General features: G+C 31.5%; 1 protein-coding gene across 2 annotated transcripts; it reads right to left on the reverse strand.

Moving 5' to 3' along the window:
* On the reverse strand, positions 1-27148 carry LOC127701599 (xaa-Pro dipeptidase-like). Of its 2 annotated transcripts, none has more exons than XM_052205553.1 (16): positions 27085-27148; positions 20202-20379; positions 18914-19041; positions 17759-17822; positions 15302-15349; positions 14530-14591; positions 12906-12950; positions 11971-12046; positions 10258-10304; positions 8960-9028; positions 6848-6925; positions 6166-6314; positions 5193-5377; positions 4888-4995; positions 1832-1915; positions 1-1566 (listed from the first exon to the last, which is right to left on the reverse strand). In XM_052205553.1, the coding sequence occupies exons 1-16, from the start codon at positions 27102-27104 to the stop codon at positions 1420-1422; spliced, it is 1488 nt and encodes a 495-aa protein (XP_052061513.1). In that variant the 5' UTR covers positions 27105-27148; the 3' UTR covers positions 1-1419. The 2 variants fall into 2 exon arrangements, with proteins under 2 accessions (XP_052061513.1, XP_052061512.1); XM_052205552.1 differs by lacking the exon at positions 8960-9028 and adding an exon at positions 9063-9131.
* Positions 27149-27458: the final 310 nt, after the last annotated feature.

Here is a 27458-nt window from a genome sequence, read left to right on the forward strand (position 1 = left end):
AACTATGAAATATTTATTTTAATATCACAGTGAGGAGGATCTTAATATAAAATATATACTGATGATTATACTGATGATAATATGATAATATGGCACTTGAGACGTTTATAATTTGCATACAGCTGTTTACATTTTTTCATGGTAATGTTAACATTGTGAATTTTTTTATTCAAGAAGTGTGCACTTTCGACAACTTAGAATTTAGTGGTTTTCATTTTTGATACAGAATAAATAAGTGGGGTTTAATAACTTGTAGATCATCACACTTAATTGAGTTATTAAGTAAGCATTCTTTCTATTGCAAAAAATGCATTGAATTAAATAAATATTTTTTTGTCAGGACTGAAAGAAAAATATTTTATTTAAAATTAGATATAGTTAGTAGAAACTTAATACTTTCAAAACTAATATCATCTTGGATATATATATATGATTTAATTATAGATCTTTAGTCTAATAGCAGAAAAAAAATCATAAAACATGAAATTATCATATTAAATTTTATAGGCAAATATTCTATCAACAAAGAATTAATCAAAATCAAACCCCTAATTTTTGAAGGTAGACATACTGCTTTTCAAGGACTTATGAAATCTTGTATTTTTGTGGGCTTCTTAAATCAAACTGACTGCCACGAAAAAGCACAGTAGTGTTGAAAGTGGCATTTAACACCCATAAATCAATCAATCTAAAATATAAACAATACGTTAATTTTTTTTTCTATCTGACATATACAACTATTATAACCAAATACATGTAAGATAGAATTTTCTATAATGGCAATTTAAAACTTCTGCCTAGAATAACATGTAATACTTTTTACAATATGGTATAACATTTAAATATTGATTGGGTTGTATTCATATAATATGATAATGTGATGTAAAGAAAACATAAATAAATCAATATTTAAATTACTAGTAGATGAGAAAAGGTGTGTGAATAAAAAAGTACCATACACCCATAATACAAACATTATTAAATTCTGCTGAGATCTACAGAAAATTCAACTGAACGATATCTTCCATCTATTGGAATATTTGAAAGGAAAAATCATAACATAAAATGTTCTGATAAAACCAGCAGAGAATCTACTGCATGGAATTTAAATCTAAAATATTATTGCTATTAAATCCCAAAAATGATTTCCATTGAACTGTATTTACTTTTCATTAAGACAAAAACCAAAAAAAAGCTTTTAAAAAATAAAATAAAAAGCATAAATTGATTGTGTCTATCAAGTACCAATGTATGTGTTAGATCATGGTACAGTTAAATCATTACATCACAAATAAATTCTATATATAGCAAACCATTGCCCACAAGAAAACTGACAAGGGACTACATTTTTACATAGTTTATTTACTGCTGCATTGTTTATTGTCCTTATGAGACAGTTTGATATATCAAGTTTTTAGATCACTTTTTCATGTCCTGTGGGAGAGGAATTGGTGGCTGTTTCCTGCCCTCCTCCATTAATCTTTCGATCTCTTCCACAGTTCTAGGAACACATGTCATAAGTTCCATTCCATCCTCAGTAATCGCTATATCATCTTCTATTCTTACCTGGGAAATCAAGCATTCATATTATAAATAAGTTTACAATGTTTTTCAGAAAATGTATCTTACCAAGGAACAATTCCACCATATATATTATATATAAATTGATTAATAGTAGCTACATTTAGTGTGTTTCCAAAACCAAATCAAATACAGTCATGCAAACTAAAATGTTTTACTACAAAGATTATATGACACCTTCTAGCTGTTATTTAAGGTAATGTACTTTGAATTTTTCTTTACTTAATATTAACAAAATTAAATAGCTTACCCCTCCAAAGCCTCGATGGCTGTCAATCCTTTCCCGTACTAAAAACCTGGCTTGTTCGGGATTATTGAAAGCTGCATCCAATAACTGGAAGAATATAGATAAAATTCTAGTTTATGACATTGAATGAATAAAATGTAATTAGGTTTTCTTCTGATTAATATTATTTTTTTTTTTATCTTCCGCCTAATTTTTTTCCTTCACTTTTTTTTGTTTCGCAAGATGTCGCTTAGATATTTGGAATATGATATCGAACAGTTTATACGCTTTTGAAACTGACACCGCTTAACCGAATACTTTCCCATATAAGAGTTATCTCCCTGATCACTGTTTTTCTTGTTATTTCTAAGGCTTCGCAACCGTATAGGAAACCGACAAATTTATTTTTCCAAATTGCTCGTTATATCCTCAGGATGTTCTGTTTTATTTTGACGGAAGCCGTATAGAGATTCCATATGAGAGTTATTTCCCCTTTTGTATTTAATATAAGTGAAATATATTTTTAACTGGAAAACCATAAGTGATAGAGGCCTAGGGCCTTTTGAATTGAGGTCCTTGGTCCATAAAAATGAAAATGAGGTCAAGGTCAAAGGTCAAGGTCATGTTCAAAATTTTGATTTTGGCTTATCACTAATTTTCAGAAATCTTATTAGATATCGACAAAATATTTTACAGAATTGTTAGTTGCCATATGTCGTAACAGGTAAATTTGAGTTGAAAGCGTATGGAGACATTTAATGGGAGTTTTCTCCCCTATTTTATTTAAAATTACACTTATGGTGATATAACTCATTCATCATATATAATTAAGACCTAGGATCTTTTGATTTGAGGTCCTTGGTTTATGACCATGAAATTGAGCTCAAGGTCATAGGTAAATTTAACGTTCTAGATTTTGACTGTTGCTTTTACCTCATAAGTATACATGATAAAGCCATGGGACTTTTTGCATTAGGTTGCAAGACATTTGAACTTGAAAAAGCCAACCAGAAGTGACCATTTATTAACCGGAAGTAGCTATTTTTTGTATTAAATTAATGTAAAAGTATATAGAACAATATATTTTTGGAATCAGTGTCAAGTTAACTATCAAACAATACCAGACATGACATTTTTTCAAACCGGAAGTAAAAAATTATCTCCCTTATTTATATCTTTTTGTATAGAGACCATATATTTTTGGAATCAGCGTACAATAAGCTGTCATTTGACTCTGGAATTGACATTTAAAACCAAATTTTAATATTTCATATCAAAATAGATCCTTACTGGTGGAAAAACCTTCAATTGTTCTCTGAACAATTGGTTTTTAATATTGTGAATTATTTCTTTTCATGGATACCAATTTTCAAGGATTGGTGAATAAATATTTGATTTCGTGGTTTTTCCAAAATCTGCTTTCAAGCCTACAGAAAATTTGTACTTCGTAGAATATTTAAATTTGTGGTTTACCTATACCCACATATTGGTATCCCGCGAATATACCCACATATTGGTATCCCAGGAATATACCCACATATTGGTATCCCGCGAATATACCCACATATTGGTATCCCAGGAATATACCCACATATTGGTATCCCGCGAATATACCCACATATCGGTATCCCGCGAATATACCCACATATTGGTATCCCAGGAATATACCCACATATTGGTATCCCAGGAATATACCCACATATTGGTATCCCAGGAATATACCCACATATTGGTACCCCGTGAATATACCCACATATTGGTATCCCAGGAATATACCCACATATTGGTACCCCGTGAATATATACCCACATATTGGTATCCCATGAATATACCCACATATTGGTACCCCGTGAATATGCCCACATATTGGTATCCCAGGAATATACCCAAATATTGGTATCCCAGGAATATACCCGCATATTGGTATCCCAGGAATATACCCACATATTGGTATCCCAGGAATATACCCACATATTGGTATCCCAGGAATAATAATGAATCCATAACTCCACACTACTGTTTATACTTTGTACACTTATAGGACAGTTAGAGGATCTTTGAATTCAAAAGTGAACTGTGAAAGTTTGCAATGAAATGATTGAAAGATTTGAAACTTGAAACAGCCAAAATTTTGGTTATAATCTATCTAGTTATCAAGATAGGACATATACTATTGAGAAAGGTCTGTAAGTTACAACATTATATACCCTGCTGGAGTTTAATATCTAAGTGGAAATAACAATTGTCACTCTACTTTTTAAAACTTGGGAATAGGCTGGAAAAACTAATAAATTATTTTGTATTTAAGTTTTTGTTCTTAAGTAAAACCATGTCTTAACTAAGACCAATGTAAACAGGAACTCTGTCAAAGATCAATACCTACACTCAATATTCTTTAGTTTTTTAAACTTGGTTTAACTGGCTATCATGAACAAAAACTGAAGCCAAAAATTCTTTGGTTGAAAGTAATATAGTGATATCGGTACAAATATGTGTATAATAGGACCAGGTACAGACAGACAAACATGGAAACGACAAATTCCACTGAACCTGACAATTAGTTTTTTTTATTTAAAGGTGAAAGATATTCCCTTCAACCATAAATCTGTATTTTTATAAAGATTTATTTTTATGTTTATCAACTAACTTTTTAAATTTATTTTGGAAATATACTAATTTATAGAGTTGAGACTTTTTGATTATGTTAATGAGTCAAAATATCAGTTCAAAGCTAAAATATGCATTTATTCATAACTTTTCAAGACTCATGGTGGTTTAGAGATTGATATTCATATAAAATAAGATGATGTGGTATGATTGCCTATGCCTCCACCAGAGTTCAAATGAAGTGGATGTAAGCAATTATAGGCAACCTTATGGCCTTCAACAATGAGAAAAACCCATACCATATAGTTGGCTATAAAAGGCCCCAACATGAAAAAGAGGAAGACTTTATGTTGACCTCTAGATGTCTTTTTTGATATTTTTGTGTTGTTGGTGTTCTGTCTCATTTAGGTATATCCAACATATCCTTTTATCCATATGTACTTTTACCAGAAAACATATATACAAATACTCACCACATCAATAAAATAAATTCCAGGTTCAATGGTGAGAACCATTCTTTGTTCTAGAGTTCGTACTGTTCTCAGGGATTTTAAGCCTGCTTCTTTACTTCTTTCTGTTCCCTGAAATCAAGAATAATAGACTGGTATTTATCTTGTTTGTCAAAGACTGTATGATTTTATTAAATTTCATTAGTTTAATGAGATTTAGACATATCTCACAGTAACAATATTCTAGTTGTGTCTGTTAGTTAAGTCTCTTATCACTCAGTTAAAAACTAATTTTAAATTTATTCTTCTAATAAGAATTGAATCAATACCTCTGGGTATCCTCCAACATCATGTGTATCTAGTCCCATAAAATGACCTAGACCATGTGGCATAAACACTGCACCAAGTCTGACTTTCATCATCTCATCAATATCTCCTGTAACCAGACCAAGCCTCTTCAATTCTTCTAGATGTGTTCTGTCTGCCAGCAAGTGCATGTCAACCCAAGAAACACCTAAATATGATAGCAAGTTTATAGATATCTGTATTGTTAAATAAATTATACCTTATTTCTGAGTATAGCCTTTTTCATCTATACCCATATATTTACTATTTAGCCTGAATCTTTGTTTGTGTTCACAGAAGAAGTCTTGACTTTAATTTACTCTTTAAACAAAGTACATTGGTTGCAATGAAATATTCTGATTTTTTCGAATCAAATAAACTGATTTTTTTTACATGTGAAATAAATCCTGTAATTATCATGTGTATGATGAAATAAATCCTGTAATTTCACCTCTCTGATGTCATACAAAACAATAGGTGTTGACAATAAAGTTGCATCTACACAAAGTAAGAATGTGCTGAAAAAGATATACCATAGGTCCTTGTATTTGCATTAAAAGGCAATGTAATAAAAAGAATAACTCATCCAAGGACTTGAATGATAAAAAATAAAAAGAGCAAAAGAGCAAAAGAGCCGATAGTACACCAATTCTTGAATCTTTTGAAGGTCTAATTATTTATCAAATTCTGAAAACATGAGAAATCCCTTCATTATAAATAAACACAGGGTACAAAAAAACAGTTCATCAAAACGACCTGCAATCCAAATTTAATATTTTTCATGACAAATCTAAGAGAAAAAGTCTTAAACAAATTATAATAATAAAATTTAATTAACCCAAAGCCATAAAAAATCAAAACTTAATTCAAATATTCATAGCATTATCTTTAGGAAAAGAAATGATAACAAGGAAATGTTTTTTCCTGATTTTTTTAGGACTTGAGGAGAAACTTTACCTGGTTTAACAGCTGCCATTACTGCTCTACTAGATTTATATACAGCTTCATATATTCCTTTCTGTCTCTCTGTAAATTTTCCATTGGCTGGGAAGGAACATGTGATATCTGATGTGTAGCAATAATACTCACAGCCCATATCAAATAAACTGAAATGAAAATAATTACATAAAATACATAACATTAATTAGAAAGAAGATATTTTCATGAATACTGCCTCCAATTTATAAACTAATATTGCAATCATGTTGTCCATCCAGCCATTGGTCTGTCCGTTTATTCTTCCAACAAATGTTTTCATCACATTTTCAACAAAAACTACTGAACAGAATGACTTCAGCAGCTTAACAGTGACAAGTTGTTATGTGTGAGCACTTTTCGGATCTGTCAGACACCTACTTCCTGTTTTTTGATACTTTGAAGTGCAGGTGGGTATACACTAAGCACGACAACACATGCTTTCTTGTTCCAAAGATTATATGTGACTCATAAAGAAACAAATTTTGAAATAATGCAGCTTTTACCCAGTTCTTAATTTCAAGCTGCAACAATTATTCTATAGGAAAAAGAACATCTCAAAAAAAAAGAATATCATAAGTATGACATAATTATCATTACAATTCCAGTGTTTGTAGTATCATATATAGCCACAAGATATAATTGTAGCTGATGACTGACTTACCACATATCACCATCCTGTACCAGTTTACTGTTTGGGGCTCCTGCATGGCCATAATGTAATACTGAACCATTATCTCCACTGAAATATACAATTAAAATGGACACACTACCTATTTGTTTTCCAGATGTTCAGGTGTTGCCTCTGCAAAACTCTGACTATTACTTCTTAATATTATACATGTTGTCAAGTGTGAAAAAATAGAATTATGGCCCTAAAGGTTTATTTCTCTGAGGATGCCATTTTTTAAAATTTATATACGGAACAAACACCAGAAGGGTCATTTGAACAATTATAAATGCAGGTTAGAGAATCACATGCCTCCTACTTTTTCTCAAGTCTTCTATGTTTGACAGTTAAACTCTGTTCATTTCAAGAATTGTCCCACTGAAATTTTCATTAGAGTTTGTTCATGGGAAGGATATCTATAAAGAATATCATCACTGTATTTTGGAAAATATTTCATTTTAACAATCTACAAATGTACTTGTAGTAAAGGAAATGTTTATTATTAAGAAGCAATAATTGCAACCATACACACTATAAAACTGAGAATGGAAATGGGGAATGTGTCAAAGAGACAACAACCCGACTAAAGAGCAGAAAACAGCTGAAGGCCACCAATGGGTCTTCAATACAGCAAGAAAATCCCTACTTGTATGTTCACAGACACAAGTATCAAGATCTGTCAACAATGAATATAGCATTTACCTTATCTTATGGTAGAGATACTATCTACCACATTTAAATTTAATGCCAACAAGAAAAATTAGTATGATTTTTGGAACAGATTAGATTGTAAGATGGTTAGATATATAAACGCAATAAACTGTTATCACAGAGATATGTCTCGCCTTTTTGTAATTTGATAATGCAAATGTTGAAATTAAAATAGCAATACTTTAACATGTAAGTTATGCAAATATTCAAAGTCTATGAACCATGACTGAAGGTACATGGCTAAACAATCTCCATGGAATGAGATGTGCCAATGCTAATACAACTGCATACCAAATACCATTGACTTATCATAAGTCGTTCCCTTTAAACAAACCTAAACACAAAAATTAACTTGTAAACTATGTAAAAGTTTCAAAGTCAATGAACCATGATCAGGGGTGGGGCTATATCATCTCCATGGAAATGATACTTGCAAATGCCAATAAATTTGCATACCAAATATCATTGACTTAACATTAGCAGTTCATCTTAAACTGATCTAATCACATACTAATACATGTAAACTAAGCAAAAGTTTCAAAGTCAATAGACCATGAGTTAGGGGGTGGGGCCAAATATTCTCCATGGAAATGAGATGTGCTAATGCTTATACAACTGAACACCAATTAACATTGGCCTACCGCTAATGGTTCCCCTTGAACTGACCTAATCACAAACTAATACATGTTAACTTAGCAAAATTTTCAAAGTCTACAGACCATGACTAAGGAGGCGGAGCCAAATAATCTCCATGGAAATGAGATATGCCAATGCTTATACAACTGCATACCAAATATCACTGACCTACCACTAGTGGTTCCCCATAAATTGACCTAATCACAAACTAATACATGTAATCTATGAAAAGTTTCAAAGTCAATAGACCCTGACTGAGGGGACGGGGCCAAATAATCCCCATGGTAATGAGATTGATTGATTGGTGCTTAACACCACTTTCAGCACTATTGTGCTATATAATGGTGGTCAGTTTTTATTGGTTGAGGAAGCCAGGGTGCCGGGAGAGAACCACTAACCTTCTGTAGGAAAACTAACAATCTTAGTTAATTAAGAATGGTGTCGAGCGAACCAGTCACATGGGGGATTTGAACTCATAACCTCATTGTTGACAGGCTAGTGATATTGTAGTTTGACTACTTGGACCACTTGGCCCCAATGGAAAACTGTATTTTTGTAAAGATTTGATTCAGTGGTTTCGCAAAAGCCTGCATATATACTATAAATAGATAACTTCTGTTTATCTATACACACGAAATCAAAGATAATTGGTATTAGATGAAAAATAGTGAACCCACAGTACTCTAATACTTTATTATCATTATGTATTTTAAATGAAAACTTAGTCTACATGCATATGTAATTGTGCACAGTACTTACGATCCACAAACACAAGCATAAGCCCCATTTCTTGTTCCGCCAGTGAAATAACAATAATGTTTAAACAGACTGAAATGAAAACAGTGAAAAATTAAATACTTACGTCCCACAAATACAAGTGTAAGCTTCACCTCTCATTCCACCATTAAAATAACAGTAATGCTTGAATAAACTGAAATCAAGAATTTAAAACAATAGAAGAAATTCTACAAAAGACAATTTAAAATCAAAGTGCTTGTAAATACTCGTGAGGTAGGTGTAAACACTCATGAGGTAGGTGTAAACACTTGTGAGGTAGGTGTAACATTCAGATTCATACAATGCATACTACTTTCTGCAACTTGGGTTATTTATTGTAAAATGATTTTCTTGACAAAAAACGTAATACAAACATTTACAAACGTCATTTTGTAAATATGAAATCCTAGCATATATCATTAAAACATTTCTTAACATGGCTTTGATAAGATCAAAAGAACCAACACCTCACTGCTATGAGTTCTATACCAGCAAAACACAGGAATAGAAGAGTTGATAGCTTACTAGCCAGCCAATGGCAAAGAGAATTGGATTACATTTGTGCAATCTTTACCCGCAAAAATCCCTCTTACAAGTTAAAAACATTAGAAACTGCATGTGGTCATTTATATTTTATTAATTCTTTTAAAGTTCTTTTGATTTTAGTTTTAGTTTTTGTATTTTTATCTTTTTCATGAATATAAACATCACAAAAAAACTGAAGACCAACAAATCAACAAATTCTAGAGGACTTCAGAGTGTTGTTTTATGGTCTCCATACATAGTTGTAAACCTTTTCAGCCTCTAAGTGATTTATTTTGGTGAGATTTGCCATACCACTTTTTCCTTGCTGAATTTCATATTTTAACTAACTTCTACAGTTGAATTATAAAAGTTTGAACAGTTCTTACAATCAATTTTCCAATAAATCCTATGATTAATGTATTAACAAGTAAATCCTCATGTCAGGTATTGGAAACTCAATTATATTGGATGTACCAAAGATGTTTTGACAAGATGGAGATCTATTGATACTGAAAAGCTCCACTGATATATAGAGAGAGTTTATCCCTTAGCTTAACGTAGTGTATTCTGTCAATTTAAAACATACATGAATGATAGGTTTTTTGATTTAACAGTTTTTTGTGTGAAAAATATGTTAGGTTTTTTTATTTAACAATTTTTTGTGTTAAAAATATGTTATCATTCCACAATAACTATTAATTGACCTGACCAATAAGATACCAATTCTCTGGGTAAAATAATGGGTGATAAATCACCTTTCCATCTGGTATTCATACACTCCTGGTCTGATAGATTTCATTATCTGTAAGAAAAAATAAAGATTATTCAATTGTAAGTTAAACCACACGGGTTTTGGGGATGGAACTTGTTTTCTTTTTTCTTAGTGTTTAAATAATCATTTCAGAAACAATAAAATGCTTCGCTGAGCGCAGCCTGATACAACCGCAGAGGTCGAATCCTGACCAGTTTGGGCAAATTTGGACACAATATTCAAGCTTGATACTGTCTGAATTTGGATTGTGATCAAATTTTTGACATAATATAGGTTTCTGACACAAAATAAATGTGGTCAAAGATCTTACAAATCTATTGCGCAATACTGTGCAATTGAAGATTTCTTCTTGAATCTTTTCAAAAATTCGAAATTTGAAAAATTTGGAAAAAAAAAATATGAATCCCTTAAAAAAATTGGAAAAAAAATCCCCCCCCCCCCCTTCCAACTTTTTGAAACACCCCTTGGAGCAATAACCTCAATCCCAGCCTTTCCTTTGTAGTATGGAACATTGTAGTACAATTTCAGAGAGATCCATACACTTAAACACAAGTTATGTCTGGAAACTAGAAAAATGCTTGTTTTGGTCCCTTTTTTGGCCCCTAATTCCTACATGTTTGGGGCAATTAACCCCAAACTCAATCACAGCCTTCCCTTTGTTATATGGAACCTTGTGGTACAATGTCAGAGAGATCCATACACTTACACACAAGTTATTGTCTGGAAACTAGAAATATGCTTGTTTTTGGCCCTTAATTCCTAAACTGTTGGCCCCATAACCCCTAAAATGAATCCCAACCTTCTACTTGTGGTATTAAACATTGTGGTACAATTTCAGAGCAATCGAAATACTTATACACAAGTTATTATCCTGAAACTAGAAAAATGCTTGTTTTGGGCCCCTTTTGGGCCCCTAATTCCTAAACGGTTAGGACTATCATCCCCAAAATCAATCCCAACCTTCCTTTTGTGGTATTGAACCTTCTTAAAAAATTTCATAGAGATCCATTCACTTAAACTAAAGTTATTGTCCGGAAACCAATGTGTCTTCGGATGACAACACAGACGAGGACGACGCAGACAACGACGACATCATACCATTATACGATCCCAAAAAATTGTTTGCGGATGTATAAAAATTATTCAAATCTCTACTTATTTTCATTTTTAAAACTGATGTGTTCTTGTTCCTATTTGTTTGATCTTACTGTTATCTTAAGATCGTGTGAACAGGAGCAAGAACACATAAAATAACTAATAGAATTTGAAATACTTAAGAAATTTGAATTTAATAAAGAAAAGGAGGGTTTAATGACCAAAGTTTCTGTAAGTTACGCAATGTAATTCTTGTTTTACAGTTCGTTTAGATATTTCTTGAAGTTATTTTCCAAATTCGACATACTGTGTTTGGTAAGGACAAATAAATAATAACCATGTAAAAATGATTTTACTATAATTCTAACTTGTAACAATGATTACCATATGATTGAATACCAGGTAAGTCAATACCTGGTAAGTCAAAATTTCACTTTTAGAAACTATCAATCAACCTTTTCAATGTTCATCATCTTAATTACCCGAACAATACACATATTGTCGGACCATATGAGTATATACAGATAATGTCATGACCATATGTGTAAGGTCCAAATACTAATATGGTCCAGAACATGTGTATTGAATTGTATTCACCTACCTCTTTATGACCATCACTGCTAATTTTATTGGAATATCTCAAAGCATCTAATTCCTTGTCTGACTTGAACACTCTACTGAAAAATGGAAATCAAATATATATTGCAACCAACATTTTGTCTTTCCATGCTTAAAAAAATGGCTACGATCAAGTTCAATGTTAATTACTAGAGAATACTGCAAATTTTAAGTTAAGTTGTCAATAATTCAGTAAATGAAAAGTAAAATAACAAAAATACCGAACTCCAAGGAAAATTCAAAACGGAAAACTTAACAATTGGCAAAATCAAAAGCTCAAACACATCAAACAAATGGAAAACAACTGTCATATTCCTGACTTAGTACAGGCATTTCCTTATGTAGAAAATGGTGGATTAAACCTGGTTTTAAAGCTAGCTAAACCTCTCCCTTGTATGACAGTCACATAAAATTCCATTATACATGTATTGACAACAATGTGTGAACAAAACAAACAGACATAATAGGTAAAAATGTCAAAAATAGGTGACAGTGAGTCAATGTGTGTATAAATTTTGATATGTTATGCTGGATTTCTCAATTTGAACTATTACAAGTCTTCAAATAAGAAACTGAGAATAGTTCCGATATCCTTTGTAAATAATTTTCTTCAATTCTTAACTTTTTTTCAAATGTTAAAAAACGAGATCAAAATAACACATCATCATCCATGTTGAAATATAATGATTGGTTGATTGTTGCTTGTTTATTTTCTGTTGAAATGACATAAATAAATGTGATTTAATTTGAAATGAGACTGCTATCCATCAAAGATCAAGGGATTACAACCCAAGAGGAAAATAAGACCTACTAAGAATCTTGAATATCATACATTTTAAAAGTTCATATAAACAGTATAAAACTGTTATTTAAAAGTTGTGTTTATTAAACTTTTAATATCTTTATTTATTCACTTACCATTCCATGATTTCTGGATGAAGAATTTTATTATCTACTTTAAATCTGAAATATTGAAATATTTCATTTGATAATTTTCATAAAAATACGTACATGACGTACACATATACACAAGCATCATGCATGCACTAGTCAAGTTGCAATCTTTATGAATTTGTATAAGAGGCAGGGCTCACACTACTTCAGAATCATTGGGAGAAGTGACTTCTCTTTTTGAAATTGAGAGGGAGAAGTGGTGAGATTTGAAAGAGAAGTGCTTGTTCACTCGCGGCGCTACAATGTTTGGTTTTTACTATAATACATTGAGGGCCATATGTATCTTATTTTTTTTATATTGTTCAATTTGTACCTGGGTATACAATTAAGGTAACTGTTCAAATTTAAAGTTGTTTAATTTTATCATATCTAGTTGCACAATCATATGAGTCCTCTGTTCAGAAAAAACAATTAAATATCTGGCACTAATAAAAAAGATTTTTTTTTATATCAAAAAGGAAAAAAAAGTTGTTATATCAATTTAAAAACTACTCTGTTATCTTGTTCATGAAACTGAGTATTTCTCATTAAAAAGATATATAAATTTAACAGTTAAGCTTGGACATAATATACTTATATTAGTGTAATAGTCCCAGAGTTGAGCAACTTAACTTATAAATTGAAACAATGCATATACATGGAAATATATACATTAAGATCTAACCAAAAGTATGTTAATGCGTGTGGATTGCATAATTTTTCTTATTGGGATCAATTTTCCTCTGTCAGCAGTGCCATTCATGCGTCCGTAGTCATTATCGTAAAAATCGGGATTTCGGTCATAGCAGGTCCGTTTCCAATGAAATCCCAACTCCGATCTGTAGTTGTACAATAATATGCCCAAAAATTTAAATGGTGGACGAAGAAAAATTTACTAAAAATAAACGATGTTTGATACGCTATTTGGAAAGGAATATGATGTTTTTAATGCAATACAAGGACAACAAATTTACTTCAGGCAAATTTCATCAAGTTCTAATGAAGTAACAACTTATTTTGCCGAAAGTTAGAATGATTTGATGTATAATCCCGAGTAACAAGTACCCGAACTGGCGGAAGTGATAAAAAATTGTTTTTATGAAATAACATGCCACCAACTTTGAAATCAATGCTTTAACCTCTTTTCCGAAGAAAATAAATCGTTTATGCCTTGAATTTCTTTACTTTTCAATGAAAAATTGCTGTTTCATCGTCTTCGTAAAAATTGAATATTGCCGATGACGAAAGCGACTGAAAGCGAGTATAGTAAACCACAGGGCGACTTGTTTTTGCTTTTGAGGGTCAGGCAAAGCGAAGTGACGGACGGGAAAGCGACTTTTTCGCCCTAGTCGCCTGGTAGCGTGAGCCCTGTAAGAGGAAATCATTTTTTTTCAGGTTGATGATGAAAACTGTATAATCTGCTGAAAGAAAACTAATGCTATATGATGGAAATTGATGGAATTCAAATTTTAGTCTATTAACTGCTAATGTTATTTGGCCAAATCAAATAAATTCTACTGAACAGTGAACATCCATAAAGATAATGAAAAGTAACTAAAATGAAAAATTATAAGGATTAATATATCAATACAATTCAAAATAAACTTACTGACTTATTCCATCAAATGCTGCTTCTCTGCTATAGTTACCACTGTCTGTGTTCAGTCCATTCTAGAAAATAATATTCTACATTTAAGGTAGGTCAGGGTTCTAAATTTAAAATCAATAGAATTTTTTAGTAATTTGCCAAAATGCTGTTTATATAATGCTTTTTACAAACAAATATTAAAAAGTATGGGTTACTGACTATAGAGCAGAAAACAGCACAAGGCCACCAATGGGTCTTCAATGCAGCTAGAAAATCCTGCACTTGGAGTCGGGCTTCAGCTTGCCCCTAAGGCATTTCTTATCTTTATCAGAAAAAAAAAATTGTGGTCATGGTACTTGTTTTCTTACTACAAAATAAAATAGGTAAATTCCCTACTCATTCCTTTATAAAAGTAAGGTTGTCTGAGATATCTCCCTTATATGGCAAAGTTGAAATAATTGAATCCAATAAAAAAATGTTCTGAATTTTTAAAAAAATCTTGCAATAATAAGATAAAACACATAATATTCTTCATTTAAATAAAAAGTCTTTCAAATGAATTACATTCCTCTGTCAAAATTTGTATATTTTATTAAAGATCTTGACCAATTGTGTTCTGTTAATTTACAATCCAAAATGGGGAACACACCCAATCTACCTATGTATGTAAAAAAATTTTTTTATCATAATGAAATAAATATATTTGTAACAAGATTTAAATTTTCAATTTGATTAAATTATTCAGTAAAGAGAAAAATCAAACAGTGAACATTAAATGTGTACACAGACTTACCAACGTCAACAAAACTGCTGGGTTTCTTCCCTTTAGTACTGAGGGGATCTGAAATAAAACAGCAGTGAATATATATGTAGGACTCAAATCTATGGTGGGTTCCAGATCTATGGCAAATTCCTGCAAATTCCTAATCTATGGTAAATATGATGTCACAAACGCCAAACAAATCACAAATCTATGGCAGTTTTTTGTTTTCTCCAAATCTATGGCAGATTTGGATATTACGTAATTATCCGTCACAATTAAATAACTTCATGTAACGTCGAAGCTGTCGCTGACAACGACGGTGTTGTTATACAGAAGGAAAAGAAAAAGATAGAAAAGCAAGTTTGCAAGGATCCTAATCAATAAATAAAGTGTGTTTGTTTCTACCCTTGTTTTCTTATTTTCGTGTTGCTGGTGTTGCCCTCACCCTTAATTGTACGAGCTTTTACTGTGTATTTTGGTTTGCGTTTTTGCTGTTTTGTTATTTTTTGTATCCCTATGATCTCTGTAATTTTCTGTTAGAAGTAACACAACGTAAAGTATTTTGTCAGCTATATAACAGTGACTACCTGTACTATTGTAGCAAATAATCTTTCTTGAGATTTGGAAATACTGATTATGTCATATATTTCTAATAGATATTAATATTATTTTCCGCTATAAATATGTCGAATAACTGCTGGTAGAGAAATAAGGATTTCTTTTTAGAAAGTCACGTGTTTGAGGCCAGTCATTGTTCATTACAGGACTTAAATCGTCATCAGTCAAAAAAGATTTACATTATTTAGCGCTCAAATCGACATTAGTTAAAAATTCAAACTGCTTTTTGTATTGTTAAGGGACTTGGTTAAATGAAGAGTCAAACAGGTACCATGCACAGAGAAGGAAATACTTATTCTTCCGGGGCACATGATTTCAACCCTAAAGTATGTGTTCATTTTACAAACAGTTATGGATATGGTAATAATCCTAATCCGTTTTTCTTATACTGGTTTTTACTTAAAAGCAGCTCTGTCGCTACCTTTGGACATTTCGACATAGAAATCACATGTCAGATATGTACTGACTAGTCCGACCTTTGCAGAAAATTTGTCATAGATTTGAAAACTAGAAACCCGCCATAGATTAGGAAACTAAAAAGTTGCCATAGATTAGGATTCTAAAAAATCTGCCATAGATTTGGGATGGCATGACGTCATATTTACCATAGATTAGGAATCTGCCATAGATCTGGAACCCACCATAGATTTGAGTCCTACATATATTTTCAAAAGAATTTCTAGGTAAAAAGATACAAAAGGGCAAAAAACACCCCATAAAATCTAAAATCATGACAGACAAAGCCATGGCCAATAGGTAAAATACAAATCACAGTCTACAAAATTATACACAGATATAAAAGAATTTTCTCCATATTACATGTATTACAACAAAGGAACTTTAATCATTTTCAACAAAATTTTCAAAAGATGGTAAAGATTACTGCATGTATTATCAACTTCTACAGTTTTCAACCTCAATCCTTCACTTTCAGAGAAAGCTTGTACACCTATTTTAGTTGTGCAACTCCAATTTAGAAGTTCTTTAAATATTTTCCCCCATTTCTCCATTTTATATTTCTTAAAAATGTAAATTTCTTTATTTTCATGGGTATCAATTTATGTGGATTGAGAAAAAATTGTATTTCTGGTGAATACTACGATTTCGGGGGTTTGCCAAAGTCTGCATACAAGCCTATATAAAATGTATAATTCTTAGGGACACTAAACTTAGTGGTTCACATAAACTGTAAATTCATAATTTTTTTGTTCATTTATAATTGTGGTTGTCATGGTTGTTAAACAATGGACAAAAATCTGAGATTAATTAATTACAGTTTCAGGAGAGGCTGCACACAAATAACAATGTCATACAACTTTTAAATACAAGTTTTTATTTATGAGAAATCAATCGCAGTTTTTGCAATAATAAAAATATTGCTTAATTTCTGAATTTACATTACCTGTGAAATACATGAAAATTGGTACCTCATGAATAATAATGAAATGCACAGTACATATAAATGTTCATTTAATATAGACCATTCTCTATTGTTTTAGAAACATTCTGTGCAATCTAGACATTGGAATCTTGGATTCATATTTTCCTTTATTTTTGTAGAAAAATTATTATATGAATATTTTCCTCATTTTTTTTCTAAGGGCATCAATTCAAACCACTCAGAAATACATTTTAAGTAACATTCTTTCAAATTTTCCTGTTATTCACTTCGTATGTTTTTGTCAATTCAAACCACTCAGAAATACAATTTAAGTAATATTCTTTCAAATTTTCCTGTTATTCACTTCGTATGTTTTTGTCTTATTAGATTTATTTCACAAGATGAAAGGTTAAATTTCTTCAGTATAGAATGTCCCTAAAACAAAAATTGTCAATTCCCTCTCAAAATCACAACAGTATAAAACTTACATCTGATGACCAATGGGCTTCATTAACACCATATCTCTCTTTGAAGTCTTTGCATGTAAGTAATCTGAAAATACAGTTAGGTTGCTGTCTTTTAACTTCAAACCACATCTCCTTTTGTTTATATGTAGTTCCAAAATAACCTGATAATCATTAAGATTTTTTTTATCTTTTCCAATTCATGTTCATGTTTTTCATTGTTTGATTTTGGCTTACCTGTGATGAAAATTGAGGAATCAAGACAAAATTATCCTACATTTTGTTTTCAGCAGTTTTAATGATTAAGAAATAACAGATGAAACAAAATTTAACAAATGAAATATATCTTTTCCATATTTCTTTTTTAAATGATAGATGATCCAGTTAACATTTACATACAGTCTAAGGTTAATTTTTTCTGACATCAATGACTTTGTCAAACCTTTGTTAAGAGCTTCTTATCATCAAGAAATAGCTTCTGAAGAAAAAGTTTGAATTTGTTTTATCATTACATAATTAACTGATAAAAGGACTTTTTTTTTTGGCATTCCACTATTATCATGATTATACTGACAGCAGGAATTGCAGTCAAACACAGGGTTCTGTGGAACCCTGAATGAATTTTCTTTTGATTTTTTTATAAAAGAAAGGAAAAAAAATCATCATAGTTTATTCTTTAAACAGATTATTTTGGATTATAAAAAGTATAACTTCTAAAGCAGGACCATATTGGACAAAAATTAAATGGTTTTTTTTTCATGATAATTCCAATTTTCAGAATTAATATATAAATACATTTTCTTACATAGAATATTGAAAGTTCTATTTTGGGATTAAAGTAAATTCAGCAGTGGCGAAATTTTTCAAAATTTAAGCTGACACAAATATGACTAAGAAATTTTGTATATAGACCAATCTTTGTTTAGAAATTCATGTCGAAGATTTTCTTTAACTTTATGTTTATCTACTCCAAGCTAGAAATATTTTAAGCAAAGCATCTGCTCTACATAAACTTAGCTAAATGTTCCTGCAATGAGCCTTTTTATGTATTAAATTTGGTAAAATTCTGTTATTTCACAACTTAGTTAAGTCAAACACAAGTTATGTCATCAAGCATTAGCTAGTATTGACATTTCAATAAAGAACATTATAAAATAAGTTATCTTATAAATTTCTTACTTTCCCATCCAAACAGCATAGGTATCTGGAAGTTTGGGAGGAAACAATATCGTGTTTCCTGTATCCACCTCGATGGCACCATAAAAATCAGGTTCTTCCACTCCAAAAGCCCATTGGAAATAAGATTCCTGGAAAAAAGAAATAAATTTTACCAGTTAAAAAAGATAATGTGCCATTTTCCACCTTTTGCTTTAAGCAAATCATAAGCCTATACATGTACCTTGGTACCGCATATAATGTTCTTTATCAGGACATTTTAGTGTGGTTGGCATTTTACAGAAAATTAACCCTACACAGTCAATCTAAATGCACTAACGATCAACATGAATGGTGAACACAGGGTCAGGATAATTTAATTGCTCCTTCTAAAACCTAAACTGCAAGCAAAACACAAAGTGAAAATAACCTGATGTATGTGTTTACTTCCTTTCCTAGTGTCTTATTGAGAACCAAATGAAACTTTTCCACAGAGACATCTCCTATTGGTCAATCTATTAAACTTTTGTCAGTTCTATTGTCCCATTGAATAAATACAATAGCTGTTGTTCTCTGTGCAGTTTATTCACTGGGACTTTTAAATTTCTTCTAAGAGAAATCCATCACTCTTTGATTAATTTACCTGAGTAAAAAAAATATCTTCTAAATAGATGAAAATACATGTTTCAACTCACAAAACTGCATGTGATGTTGTATTTATTCAATATCAATAATATATTTTCAATCTGTTCAATACAAACACTGATTTAATCATAAAAAGTTGATTTCTGACAAATTTTTTAGCATTGTTCCTATAGAAATTTGCATTTTTTTTGTTTTTGTATAGTTATAGAATACATTTAAGAATGCCTTAATTTAAACATCATCATTTTCCAGTTTTTATTTGTCAAACACAAAAAAAAAATTCAATAGGAACATTTAATGTTGCAAATTTTGTCAGTAATCAACTTTTATTGTTTGAATCACTGTTTACTTTGAACAGATTGAAAATATATTATTGATAATGAATAAATACAACATCACATGCAGTTTTGTGAGTTAAAACATGTATTTTCATCTTTTAGAAAATATTTTTTACTCAGGTAAATTAATCAATGAGTGATGGATTTCTCTTAGAAGAAATTTAAAGGTCCAAGTGAATAAACTACACAGAGAACAATAGCTATTGTATTTATTCAATGGGACAATAGAACTGACAAAAGTTTAAATAGATTGACCAATAGGAGATGAATCTGTGGAAAAGTCTCATTTTGTTCTCAATAATGGATTTTGAGTTGCAGTATACTATTACCTGTCTAAATATAGGTTCATGGTCAGAACAATATCTTGTCTGTGACTCTCCACCCTGCAATAATACAATGGTACCACTGAGAACTTTACCCTTTAACCTTTCACATAACCTTTGTCTGTTCTCTTGAAATAATTCTGCTGGAACAGTGAGTGTATGTGGACCTCTACAAAATGCCGGTCTGAAATGAAAAGTATATACAGTAAAATGATACAGTATTTATAAACTCAGGTAATCAATAATTAAAAACATATTAGGTAAACTTTGTTTTAAAAGTTAATTTTGTCCCAAATATCTTCTATAAAGTTGATATATCCATTCAATCTGTAAAATTGGTTAACCTTTTTCTAGGAAAATAAAGCAATCACTTTTTTGGTAGGGACTGAATACTATAGAACTCTTTTACAAGAAAACACATACCAAATGTTTTATTAGAATTTAAACAGTTATTAAAGTGAGGTTCACCCTAATTTGTACAAGTAAGATCAAACTTATTCGTAAGAATGGTGTTTGGGTATAATATTTTGGGTTTACTGCTTTAATACTTCAACAACTGTTGCCAGTGTCTGACAAACCTTCAGAATGACAGAATGTCAGGCTATTTTGACCATGTGTTGGTCTTTGTTTCTTGTCTCAGTCTGTACTTTTAGGAGGAGTCATGGTGTTTGGTGGATAATGTGATCTGTTTTTTTCATGTGTAATTCTTCTGGTGTATATTTTTTAAGGCATATTAATTATCAATAGGAACATAAACATGATAAAGAAATTCAATCTGTAAACAGTGTAAATTTACTGCCGAAATTTACCCAAAGGAACTTACTTTAAATAAATCAAATTTAAACGGTAACAACTGTCCTTTCCTAGATTTAGATATTTCGATTTTACACAGGAAACTCCACACTAAAATTTACAACAAAAGGGACGATTTTTCGTTCCCTATTGTTAATTTCCTTTTTTGGATGGTGATGTTCCTTTGGCACCATCTTACGGTGTTTATATTTCACAACTCGTTCGCTATGCCCGTGTCTGTTGTGCATTTTTGATTTTAAGGAACGTAATCTTTGTATTACTGGTAAATTATTAAGCCAGGGATTTCTTTACCACAAATTACTTAAAACCTTTACTAAATTCTTCCACAGATATAAAGATTTGGTTTTGAAGTTTGGTTGTACCTGTAGAAAACTTGTTTCAAACGGGATTGCACATCCTCATTTTTACGGCAATATTGTTTACCGTGCCCGGAAATTTAGAAACAATCCTGGTAAACTTATCGATCCTTTAAATAAACTTATTCTAAAAGGTTACCAATTCAACACTGTAATTAGATCATTAAATATTGTTTTTATTGGTACTAATATTGATTTTTTTATCAGTAAATTAAAAGCAAACTAAATATTATTGTTATATACATATAATTTAATTTTGGATGTAACACATCTTCTGATAGGCTGACGTTGTTTTGTTTATCAGCTCATAGACATAGTTTTGTCATGTGACAGTGACGTCATCAACGTTTTTTCATGGTTTACTCCGGTTTAAAATGGAATTTAGAATTAAATTATAAGGATTACTGTAATATTTTTTCTGTCTATTCGAAATAACATAAAAAAATGTGATGCACATTTTAAAATAACCCGCTATGCAGGTTATTCAGTGTGCACCACATTTTTGATGTTATTTCTTCATAGACAGAAAAAATATTACAGTCATTCCTTAAATACACATTCATGGATCTACAATCTGTTGATACCTGTATCTTGGCATTGCACAAGGTCGTGTTTTTCGCTGACTGTTTATGATGTCTTTACACTAAATCCATTGGATGTTGGATGTGTACAGATTGATAATTTAGTCTTAGATGCATGATTTTTTTTTTTTTATTAGTTGCTAGTGGCTTTGAACTAGCTGTCAGTAACTGCGAGTACTCTCAGATCTGTACTAAGTGTCTTTTTTTTGTTTGGATGTACAAGTACCCGGCCACATCCACTTGTATTTGTAGTATTTGTATTTTTATCCATCTGATCAGTTAAGCCTCTTTCAACTGATTTTTATAGTTCGTTCTTATGTTGTACTGTTACACAACTGTCCCAGGTTAGGGGGAAGGTTTGGATCCCACTAACATGTTAAACCCCGCCACATTCTGTATGTATGTGCCTGTCCCAAGTCAGGAGCCTGTAATTCAGTGGTTGTCGTTTGTTTGTGTGTTACATATTTGTTTTTCGTTCATTTTTTGTACATAAATTAGGCTGTTAGTTTTCTTGTTTGAATTGTTTTACATTGTCATTGTGGGGCTTTTTATAGCTGACTGTGCAGTATGGGCTTTGCTCATTGTTGAAGGCCATATGGTGACCTATAGTTGTTAATTTCTGTGTCATTTGGTCTCTTGTGGAGAGTTGTCTCATTGGCAATCATACCACATCTTCTTTTTTATATAATATGACCTTTAGGGAGCTACCATTTGATTTTTATGGGGGGGGGGGGGGGGGGGGGGGGGGGGGGGGGCTAGGATGAAATTTTAAAAAAATAGGCAGGACAGGAGTTTTGAGTAAAAAAAAAGGCAGGATGACAATTTATGTAAAAATAATTCAGAATAAACTATAAAAAAAAAAGGCAGGACGGAATAGAGTGAAAAATTAAAAGGCAGGACAGAGATTACAATTAAAAAAAAATGCAGGACAAAATTTTTCATCCTAGCCCCCCATAAAAATCAAATGGCAGCTCCCTTATTGATTTTTACTCAGGACATGTTTATTTATCTTTACCTGTTTCCTCATTTTAAACAATTGACAGGAATAAATGCATTACAATATGACAATAATCAGTTATATATGTTGACTCTTTTTGAAATGCAAGGGAATATGTATATACATGATATAAGATATTATTGATATTGATCTTATCACTCAAATTAAAAGCAAACATTAGTGGATGAGGAATTATCATGTTGACATTTAATTTACTCCTAGCAGTGTTTTCGTTAAGTTTTGAAATAAGGGGAAATATTTTAAGAATAGGAGGCAAAATCATTTTGGTGAGGGGTCTGGGTGCCGCTTAAGGCTCTTAATGGGTCCAGGGCTTTGCCACCAGCAAAAGAGATTTAGCAATTTTTGAAGTAATTTTTCAGGGCCTCCCTGCTCTCAAAATTGAAAAATAGTCATTTTGAGAGCAGAAAGGCCCTAAAAAATTACTTCAAAATTGCTTCTTCTGATCGGATAGGCACCTATTTAAAGTCATTTCGGCATTTAGTTGCTCAGTTTGGCACCAAATAATATTTTTCACCATTTTCTGCTTTTTAATTATTTAAAAAATTTGGGGGTTGGATTTTATTTTGTTCATTACATTGTTAAAAATAATCTTATGTTATTAAGCAGTTAGAATACACAAGTAAATTGTTTAAAGTTTTTTTTAAACTTCTATGACTGATGTTTTTTATTTGATTTGATTTGTTTTCTTTTCAATTAATTAATAAATAATTTATATCAATCAAATAATTAACATATTTGTTGTTTTAACTCTATACAGGTAGTTATTCATGTTTTTTCTTCAAAAGCTTACAATAAAAAACAATGAAGCCATTACCCAAGCTGTTGTTTAACCATGAAAAATTTAGAAGCAATAAAAGGGCAAACTATGAGTCCCTGTCATCAATATCAACTGGTTAAAACATGCATAATAAATATCCAACGTACCTTGAATACACATAAAGTAGCCCGAAGAAAATACACAAAAAAAAAAGAACTTGATAATAAACAATAATTCAGGCCATCCCCTTCTTTATGCTTAAATAACTGAAAACAATATATATTCAACAAATATTTGAATAGGTGCCGAATTTACTATACCAAGTGCCTATTTAGCCAGGTGCCGAAGTGACTAGAATTCATCAGAAGTGGACTGATTTTACCTGTTTTATTTTACTTTATACTCCTGCAATTATACAATATGATACATAAATGCACACAAGTTTAAAATACATGTAAGAAAACACTAAGCCAGCTTTCTTATCTTTGCTTTACTTTAAAGCCGGCTCACCCTGAAAGTAGTCATTGATCGTTCTCTTCATGTTTGAGTTTGTAACGAGCTGTCTAAAATATCTGTGTTAACCTCAATCTCAATTTGTACATATTTTATTGCTATGTTTCAAACTCTCAAAAGATTTGAAACTGGTTTATGTTTACTATTGTATTATTTACGACTCGGAACAGGTCAGTACAAAAAAGATGTACGACAGATCCTGACTATGCGATTTTCGCGTCATATTTTTGTCAATAAATTAATAGCCGGCGCAATATACACGAAATAAGCGGAAGATTTTGCCAGTTGCTGGCTCTTATTGAAAACACTGCTTAGATGTTTTTAAATTACTAGAAAATGTATGCATGTAACCATTTTGGTTTCAGATTCTTATGGTACAAAATACATTTGTACTTAATCCTGAACAAACATTTTTTAATGTCTTTTATACACCTTTAAAAAGGCTAGTGCATTATATACTCGTTGGCACATACATGCATTCTGGCACATTATTTTCTGTCTAGATGTGCCATATAATGAACCCCTGAGTCTGTGGGACACTAAGTCTTGGTTACCGTGGCTAAGTAATAATCATCATCAAGATTACCCTTTTGCAGTTAAAAGTACCCAAAACAATTGCATCTTATCAATAATTTATACAGCAAATACCTATCAATATCATGCATCCTTGCAATAATAAGGTAATAGTAAAATCTGAGAGGAACGAAAGACTGAGAATTCTCTGATTGCTACATTCACAGGTCAGGAATAACCACCAATTGGTGGATTTTACCTCAATTGACGTATAATCCACCAATTGACATATATTGGTATAGACCAATTGACGTATAATGCAAGTTTTTTGTTATAAAATGCTAGTGTGAGATAGAAGCATCATTTTGCAACTTACAACCTATTTTATGACCATTATTGAGTCCTCCGAAAGTTTCAGTTTTGTCAAAGCCTGCTGCATCTCTTGAGAATGCATGTGTACAATGATTCTGTTGTTGAAACATCTGTACTATTGACCATGATTGACTTTTAATAATGAAAGTCAAGTATTAACAAAGAGCTTCATTCACCTGTGGAGTTGTACTCATAATTAGAGATTAGTGGTAAATTTGCCAATCAAGAATTGACAAGATAACAATAGAAGAAACTGCAAATACAATTATTGATTAAATGCAATATGTCATGTCACTATACTAAACTAGGAATGTTTGACATGTTTTCATACAATAATATGGTTTTGAGAAAACAATGCTCCATTTTGTTTGAATAATTTGCTTTGAAAAACAAAGAATTATACGCCAATTGGTCTTTACCATTATATGTCAGTTGGTGGATTATACGTCAATTAAGGTATAATCCACCAAATGGCAGTTCTGCCAACTTTTAATAATGCAACTGTGTGAGCTTTGGCCAGAATTGTTAAGATCAAAGAGAAAAAACAATAGATCAAAGGAAAATGCCGCCAAATAAGCATGAAATGCGTGAGACTTGGCAGCCCTGCAGCAAATGGTGGTTATTCCTGACCTCTTCTTCTTCTTATGGTATCCAGTTATCCATCAGATTTTTGATGATTACTAACTGTTGCGCATGCGTAGGATAATAATAAATAAATATTTACAAAAGAATAGTGCCAAAAATAAACAAATACTAACATGACATGTGGTTAAAACTATATACATAACTACTAGGTTTACTGTTCTATATTGTAGAGAACAGTAGGTGTCAACTGTTATATTGGGAGAAAGTACTACCTTTGGAGGTAGTACATTCCATTGTGTAATAGTAAATGGAAAAAATGAATATTTGTAACAGTCTTTAAATGTAAGTAGGTGTCTGTAAGTTTGTGGATGAATTTGTCGGGTTCTATTGTCTGTTGGTATGAGTAATTCTGATGGTACAGCGACAATATGGTGAACAATTTTATAGAACATTATAAGTCTAGTTTTAAGTCTGCAGTGTTGTAAGGTAGGCCAATTTAGAGTATTGAGCATGTCTGTAACGCTACTGGTGTTGTGATAAGGATTACAGGCATACCTAGCAGCCCGACGTTGAACCATCTCAAGTTTATTGCATTGTTCAGCAGTATGAGGGTTCCAAACCGAACAAGCATATTCTAGTTTTGGTCGGACAAGTGCTAGGTACGCCTGAGACTTAATGTTTGTGATGGATGTTTTTAGATTTCTTTTTAGAAAGCCTAGGCTTTTATTAGCATTACCAATGATGTTGTTTGTATGCTGGGTCCATTTTAAGTCGGATTGCAGTGTTATAACAAGATATTTAGCGGAGGAGACAGATTCTAGGGTATGGCTGTGAAGGATGTAGTCGTGTTTAATTGTATTTTTCTTGTTTGAGGCAGTGAGAACTGTACACTTGTCAGGATGGAAAGCCATCAGCCAGTCTTCTTCCCACTTTGCAGCAGCATCAAGATCTTCCTGAAGGCTATCACAATCTTTTTTAGATTTGATGCTTTTGTAAATGATGCTGTCGTCTGCAAACAGTCTGAGTTTACTGGATTGATAATATTCTGGTAGGTCGTTTATATATACAAGAAATAGAACGGGACCCAGAACTGTTGATTAACTTGATATGATATAGGCGGCTACAGCATGCAGAATTTGGTCAAGTTTCCTCAGGAGAAACATTTTTCATATTTGTTTTACTTTTCATATTGTTGCATGCTTAAATTCCCTAGGACATGTAGGAAAGGAGATACTCAGATAACATATCCTATTAAATATCTGACAGTCTGCTGGAGGATTTACACCAGGATCAGGAATTTTCCTGAGAAATTAATACACTGGTAGAATAATGCCATTAGGAAATGACTGTCAATTCTATAAAATCAGAATCATTTTCTTACTGAGCTCGACAAGCTGCCATTTCTCTCTTGATCAAAAGTCACAAGACAACCTTAAAAGCATCTGAAAACCAACAAAAAAAATCCCTCATACTCATTTTCTTTTACATCTTTTTATAAAAACTATAATTTGTTTAAGATAAGCTAATGAAATTTTAGGCACACTTATTTGGATATCATGCATCTTTTAAATTATAAATGCAGTTTTAAACATATTTAGATTTTAATACATTGTATATTGAATCTATTCCACTTTTTGGTATTATTACAAACCTTTCTTGGGAATTAGCTAAAAAGTATAATCACCTTTCTGATTATAAAACTACCAATACTTTTTCGCTATAAATGTGCATGCATGAATACAATATTATATTTTT

The sequence above is a fragment of the Mytilus californianus genome, unplaced genomic scaffold (assembly GCF_021869535.1).
Source record: "Mytilus californianus isolate M0D057914Y unplaced genomic scaffold, xbMytCali1.0.p SCAF_5, whole genome shotgun sequence".
Lineage (NCBI taxonomy): Eukaryota > Metazoa > Mollusca > Bivalvia > Mytilida > Mytilidae > Mytilus > Mytilus californianus.

Bases quoted from the DNA above. Each gene is read 5' to 3' on its own strand.
- LOC127701599 (XM_052205553.1), bottom strand. From the start codon at position 27,104: ATGGCAGCTTGTCGAGCTCA. The intron at 15,350-17,758 runs GTAAGTTTTATA...GTTTTATTTCAG, and splicing joins AAGCCCATTGGTCATCAGAT to ATCCCCTCAGTACTAAAGGG. The intron at 6,926-8,959 runs GTAAGTACTGTG...TGTATATTTCAG, and splicing joins TATGCTTGTGTTTGTGGATC to TGGAGATAATGGTTCAGTAT.